The 7468-nt window shown below is 40.6% G+C and overlaps 1 protein-coding gene across 2 annotated transcripts in view; it reads right to left on the bottom strand.

Annotated features, from left to right (window-relative positions):
* Positions 1 to 5144: 5144 nt before the first annotated feature.
* PGM1 (phosphoglucomutase 1) overlaps positions 5145 to 7468 on the bottom strand; it is a 59525-nt gene continuing 57201 nt past the window's right edge. For both annotated transcript variants that reach the window (XM_060231942.1, XM_060231941.1), the window contains exon 11: positions 5145 to 5824. In XM_060231942.1, coding sequence (XP_060087925.1) covers positions 5735 to 5824 — 90 coding nt within the window. In that variant the 3' untranslated portion in view covers positions 5145 to 5734. The remainder of the gene's footprint in view (positions 5825 to 7468) is intronic.

Below are 7468 nucleotides of genomic sequence, written 5' to 3'. Positions count from 1 at the left end.
TGAAGTATTTGTTAAGTTGCCACTGAAGAATTTTTGGAGAGCGAGGGTTGCCAACTCTATGTTGGAAAATTCCTAGAAATTGGAGGGGGGGGGGTTGGAGCTTGAAGAGGTTGAGGTGTGGGAAGATTGATTCCTCAGCAGGATATAGTGCCATACAGTCCACAAACATCCCCACCCTCCACTTAGAGCAGCCATTTTCTCCAGGGGAACTGATCTCTGCAGTTTGGATATCAGTTGTAATTCTGGGAGATCTCCAGGCCCACCTAGAGGATGGCAACCATGACAGAGAGACTGACAGTGCAAACTAACTTTGGATTTCTGGCCTTTGGCTTCTAAAGGATTGACGTATACTAGACAACTCAATATGATCAGCAGATCTCCAGTCTTCCTCTCCACAGCTGGTTAGTACAATTACAGGAACTGAGTCAAGCAAGACTGTGCTGTTTCCTTTTCTTCAAATTTTTTCATTTTGATGTAAAATCATTTCCCAAAATATCACTTTTTTGTACCTGTTAACTGGTATCCAAACATATGGAACCAAAAATGTAGGTCAACTTTAGGGTTACCAACTCTGTGTTGGGAAATTCCTGAAGATTTGAAGGTCAGGGGTAGGGTTTGGGAAGGTGAGGGGCCTCAGTGGGGTATACTGCCACAAAGTCCACCATCCAAAGTAGCCATTTTTTCCAGGGAAAGTTATCACTGTACTTTGGAGATCAGTTATATTTTTAGGAGATGCATCCAGTCCAACTGGATATTGATAACCCCATTTGTCAGTGACCATTGATAAACAGTCACATACACATATTTGCTGTTTCTCACAAAACGATCTGCTTACCATTTTGACCTTTGTAAGTAGAAAACAGAAGTGGAGTCTGCATCTTCTACAAATATCACTCAGGGCAGGCCAGTTTCTTTCCTCAAAAATAGTGCAAGCCTGTCCCCCCCCCCCCCCCCGAGTATACCGTTCTCTGATTAACTATATACAGACCACAAGACCAGTTCCCATTTACCAAGAATGCCGGAATCTTCCCTCATTCAAGCACCAAGTTATGTCAATAATGTTCACAAACTTCAATAGTTATGCCTAAATTCATGCCTCTTTTGGTCTTCAGCTGTAGTCTAGTCTTATCCTTCAGAGACTGCTGGAGGAGAAATGAGATATTAAAATGTGTAGGTATTCCTGATATTTTTGCTATGAATCAAACAAACAACCCAGAAGTGCATTCTGAGATACCATCTTAAAATCTTAGTGAGGAAAGATGTCTTTTTACTGCAAGATTAAAAGCTTTTATGTATATGATACTCAAAGCTCTCTAAAAATTGGATTGATAATTATTGCAGTTAAGCATCAGTTAAGTATCATCTGGTGAGTCTACTATAATGTTGCAGATTCCTATTTTTGCTCCAGAGCAATATCTGTATTAATTTCACTTTAGAGAAACACAAACACAAGTTGGCATATACAAAAAAATTATGGACAAAACTTCATAGTCGTGCCATTTTTTAGCTGTTTAATGCAGATTTTAGGTAAAGCTATAAGGGAAAAAAGAAATAAGCATTAATTCCAAAACATCTGGATCTAATTGGATTCTAATGGGATGTGCAATAACCAGTGAGGAAGGGAAAGTGTGGGAGGAATTGCTCATGCAACTGCTGTTTTGCCCAAGGATATTAGGCCTCTGTGAAAATACTGCTATCTCCTTTCCAAAATGGAATAAAGTGTTCCATAATCTAAAGGCTCAGCATGCTCTGCCATTCAGCAACCATAAATATTAACAAGCTGCACATAGACATTGGTGTAGGCACAACTGCCATCTCACAACATCATGTCTTTCTTCTCCCTGCCATTGATTTGCACCATTTACTCACCGGGCTATCTTCTCTGTCGATATCAGGATGGGAAACCAAGCTCTCTTTTTACTATGGTTTCCATCCAGGGAAACTACATGTGATGGATGCATGCATTCTCTCTTGCACTAAGTTGCACTCTACCCAGTTGCCATAGCGCTGTGCTGCTGCTTTAATGGCTGGAAATAGCAGTGCAGGACTAAGTTAGCTACCTGTCCCAGTTTTACAGTGTGATCTCAGCTCCACAATATTTACGGACATTTTGTAAAGCTAGTTCCCTGCCAGTGTAATCTTAAACAAAGTCAATAAGCTTAGAAAGGTGTCCCTTTCAGGACTACACTGTCTCTGGGGCCCTTGTATAAACACATGCTTCTACTGTAGCATAATGCAGCTACAGTCTGGTACAGTGTTATGTTTTTATGTTCTTTGTGATGCAAGCACATGCCAATGTATGTTCGCTAGAACAATGGGCAGCTACATTGGATCTCAGTGGCAGTTCCACAGCATTGTGTTGTAAACCACACTACCTTGCGTGGACTATAACTCAGCTTTCTCACCACTTGGAAACAGCTCTAAGAGGCTTCCCCACATCAGCAGTGTTATTGCAATAGCAGTAAGAGTGCTGGAAGAAAAACCTTTGATCAACTAAGGCCATGGATAGTAAGCAAGTTGGTTAATTGTTTCATGTTGGTTAATTGTTTCATGTTTCAAGTTGGTTAATTGTTTCAGGTTGGTTAATTGTTTCATGTTGTAAGCAGGTAGCATATATATATATATATATATATATATATATATATATATATATATATATATATATATATATATTCTAAACAAACATACTGCATTTTTAATGCAATGGTACATGCAATGTTTTCCTGTGATCTGGAGGTGATGGAGAACCTCAGTTTAACTTATCTGCCCCCAAACTCTTAAATCTCTGTGTTAAACTTCCATAACAAGTAATGACTTGAGGCTCAGCAGAATCTAAAAGAACACTCCACATCTTCACATGGTACAACCAAATACTCCAAACTGATTAGTTTTGAGTACAATACATTTAGCATATATTTGGAAAGTACTCTTTTCAGTTGTAGACGGATACTGTTGCAAGCTAGTACAGGGTGTTTTGTTTTTTAAATGCACCAATTACAAATGCATCAATTACTGCTATTCATGAGAAAGTGGGATATTTCTTTCTCATTTTGCTATTAAGGTTCAAACTTGTGTCACAGCATTAAGGTGAGAGCAAATAATTATCTGCTTTTCAAACCTGTCGTGTACAATCTTGAATTTAGCTTTCAAATTAAAAGGGGAGGGGGACCAAGACACACCCAAGAATAATTACATGCTCCATCTGGACTATTTTGGCAGGAGAGACTGTGCTTGCAGGATGATTAGTTTCGCAAAAAGCACAGCAATCCCTTATGCTAATGACTCTTGACATTTGTAGAAAAACAGAACAGTGTAGTATGGAAATTAGACTCCTTTATTAGTGGCAAAGTGGAAGCAATCAGACTACACAGCTATTAGAAACCTTTGAGGAAGGTTCTGATCTGTTGTTGTTCTCACTCTGTATCATCATTTGGTCCAGACTATTGATGAAAATGGGGAGGAAGGGGGGGTACAGAAGAGAAAGGTAGATAAAATCTAGTCCAGCTGGGGAGCAATTGCCAGAGACACTTTAAAATCCTAGATGAGCTGCACTATCCCCAGAACTTTCATTTGGTTTGAAATTTGTACACATTTTCATCATTTAAAAAGCCAAATAAAATTAAGGGACTTAAACAACCAATCATACTGGGAACCAAGCCAATGTACTGTTAAACTAGGGTCAGGGAGACCCATGTTAAAATTTCTATTCTGCCCTAGAAGCAAGGCTGTACAAACCCAGCCCTTTGCCTCTCAACCTAAACTATATCACAGAGCTGTTACAAGGATGAAAATGAAAGACTGAACAGAGTTATAAGTCCCTTTGGGTGCCTATTTTGGAGAAAAGCAGGGTATAAATAAAGTTTACAGCCACTCTTCTGTACAGTTGTTGAATCTTTGATATACAAGCCTACTAGAAGTCATGTCATTATTCAAGGTGGTGCTGGCAATTATAATGTATGGAAAGAATGTAGGTGGTCAACTAGCCCAGCCTCTTCTTGTTGCATTCCTCTTTGAGGACAGAAGAATATAATTCAAGAACAGGAGATGGCGTATCGAGCTGTGAAAAAGGAAAACATCTGGAAAAACACCTCTGTCACTGATGTCTGTAGAACAGGAAACCATGATCAGACTTTGCCATTCTAGGTAATGCATTCTGGGTGATGCATATGCATTACTACATTAGAAATGATAAAAAGATTCACAGGACAGTCATTCATTGTTACTATTAAATGTTGCAGACCTGTACATTTTCTGCCATTCCCATCTTGGCAGCTTCATAAGGAAAGGAAAAGTTAGTTGAGCAAGTTGAAAAGCAGCTACTTGGGGAAAGGGCTGTTTGTCTCCGTCAAGCTGGTTGGATCTATCTATCTTATTCCTATAAACAGGCAGTTCAAGCTGGTTGTCTGGCTAATGCAAAAATTCTTATGCAGCCTGATCCTGTGCCTTTTGGGGGGAAATAACTAGGTCCACAGATTCTCAACAAGACTGTAATTGTATACATGCTAACAGATGCAAAATTGTTTCATTATTATATATCCATGAGGTTATTGGTGCCTTCACTGCCCATCAGTGATCACTCTCACCCACATGCCCTGAAGTATTCTAATCTGTGGCTCTGGCTGCAGAGCTTGTCTTCAAAGCACTTCTTTGAGATGGAGACAACTGGAGTGGAAATCAAAGCATCTGCAAGCAGAGAGGGAAATTACATCTTTTAAACTTGTTTTTCAGGTTTAAAATTGTCTCCCAGATCAGCTATTATGATTGCTACTCACAAATTCCAGAAGTCTTACTTGAAGAGAACTAGAAAGATGCTCTCCACTCAGTATGCTTGTGTAGCTGGTTCTCTGGGGGCAGATAGAAGCCTACTGGGGACATGATACTGTTTGATACATGCCAGTACAACTCCAGGATGTGGGCATAACAGGAAGCCTGGCTGAGAACCATCCTTTGCCCATCAAGGCAGAAGACTGAGACTGGATCAAGTAGGGAATAACATGGGATGGAAGTCTAAGGGCAAGAGGGAATTAATAATATCCAGAAGAGCCTAGTTTTTTTTGTGCCAAATGCAGAATGAATATGGGGGTGGGGTTAAGTACACAGTGTCTGCCATATTACATTCATTAAAGAAAAACATTCCACAGTGATACTGCTTCATTTCATTTTAATATTTTGCAATGCTTATATTAATGCTGATTTCCATGGAAGGGTCTTTGTACAGTGGATTGTGGCACAGTATTCAACTGATATTCTTTGAAACAGGATGTTCCAGAGAAGGGGGAGCAGACAGTTATTCACAGTGATTGCATACTTTGTGGCACAGAGATTAAAACAAAGTCTACATGTTGCCAAAAAAAAGCAGAGGGGCCTTTGTGCAGAGGCAATTTAGGAACTTCTGAAAAAGAAAGGGCAATAGGATAAACTCCCACTGTTGTTTTTAATATAGTATATTTGTTCTAACTCCTGCTAAATCAAAAGGAGCACACTAAGTAAGTACTATGTACAAATTAGAAAGGCAACAAGTGACAATAAAAGACAATGTCTATCAGCATACACATAGTGTAAACTTTGCTCTTTTAAAAAATGACATCTATTTTCTCACTTCATCGTGCTTTTTAAATAGTATTAGCAGATTTAGGGATACATCTGATTATAGAAAGGAAAGGAAGACGGTGATTCCAACTGACAGCTGCCAGTCTCTCCAAGTCATTTATTTCAGTGGCTTCAGGTTCTGTGTTTATGTGATGACAGTGGGACCAGTACGGCCAGTTCTCTCATGAAGTTGAGAAAGCTTCAGGGCAATGGAGATGAGAGGAGCCAACATGACCTGCAAAAAAGTGAAAAAGGAACAAAGAACACACCAGTAAAAATGGGATGCTGTTTAGATTACAAAAAATTATCTTCAAGGCTTGCTCACAAACCTTGCATAGAAGAATAAATGCTAGATCAAGAAACCAGTGTAACTCCTATCAACCCAGACAGAGAAGAATCCATATAAATCCATTCTCTTAGAACAAGAATTTCACACCTGCCTCCTCTTACCACAGTCCACCAAGGTCCCAGAACTTCTGCTCCTGGAAGTGAGGACTCTCTTAATTTGTACTAGGTGTGTGAAAATGCAGTCAGAAGAATGAGCAAAAATCTCCTTTCTTCCTCTGCCAAGAGAAATGCTGCCCTGCTAGCATAAATACTGCTATGACAATGGAACACCACCTTTGGACCCAATACATAGGTCTGAATCCAACAGACTGTTTTGAAGGCTGAAAGATTTCTAATTGCAAAGTACAACTTTCTTGCCTCCCTATCCCATAGCACCCCCAATTCTACCCCCCTCCAAATGCCAGTAATTTCAATGTTATCTCTGGACCCCCCTCTCCAACTAGTATGGACTATAATCATCTGGCTCCTAAGCCCGACTCACTATGGACAATCAGTTTCAAGGGACTAAAATTCTCTGGCCCCTATGCCAGACTCACTATGGCTATTCAGTCTAAAGAGACTATAACACTTTGGCTTCTGTGTCAGCCTCACTATGGACATTTAGTTTCTATGGACTGTACAGCAGAGCTTCCAGCCAGGCCTCAGCAAGCTTCTTGCCTGTGCCTTTTATTGTATGAACTGCTTATGTCTGCCTTGCTAAGAGGACACCAGACTGTGCTTCACTGACAAGCTGCTCAGCCCTGCAGAACAGCAACTGCATCCCTGTCATCGAGAAGACAGCACCAGAAGCAGTTCTAAGAGAAGCCATGTTCCTGAAATGTTCCCAAAAGTCAACTCTCTCTCCTGCAAACCGCCATGCAGAGGAGATGTCTCCACCACATACGACATTCCAGAGACCAGCCAACGCTTTAGAAATGCAGATGTGTAGGCAAACAGTCAACAGTAAGCAGCTGCAACATATCCTCCCCAAACAAAAGAATCTTCCTGATACCTATCAAGACAAGCTTCTTACACAATAGAGCATTGTTGAAGATGATTGTCTGTCAACAGCCACAGCCTGCTAACCCTTGTAATGGCATTCTTGTTTCTGCTTTTCTTTCCTCAGGAATATGCTCTTCACAGAATCTGTATTCCAAATAAACTAGAAAACAGAGTTGCACTTACCTGTAACTGTTGTTCATCAACGTCTTCTGTGCAGACACATTGGGACTGTACCTGTGCAGGCCAGCTGCTGACATTTTCTTTCTAGCTTGAAAATGCCAAAGAGTCTCACCCTTTTCAGAGCCACCACACACTCGAGATTCCCACCCAATGCACTGTGTGCTCTGTTGGCACGTGCTCCTTCCCTCAGTTCCTGCTAAGCCACTGCAAGCTCCCTTCCATTGCACAATTGGCCCTGTGAGAGCTCGCAGCAGGGCAGCAGGAATGTGTGTCTGCACAGAAGATGTTGATGAACAACAGTTACAGGTAAGTGCATCTTTCATCTTCTTATGCAGTCCCACATTGGAACCATTAGCTAGCTACTCCCTGA

This window comes from Heteronotia binoei, chromosome 2 (assembly GCF_032191835.1).
Source record: "Heteronotia binoei isolate CCM8104 ecotype False Entrance Well chromosome 2, APGP_CSIRO_Hbin_v1, whole genome shotgun sequence".
Classification (NCBI taxonomy): Eukaryota; Metazoa; Chordata; class Lepidosauria; order Squamata; family Gekkonidae; genus Heteronotia; species Heteronotia binoei.
The sequence above is the reverse complement of the archived record's forward strand: the minus strand, read 5'-3'. Positions and strand labels throughout refer to the sequence as shown.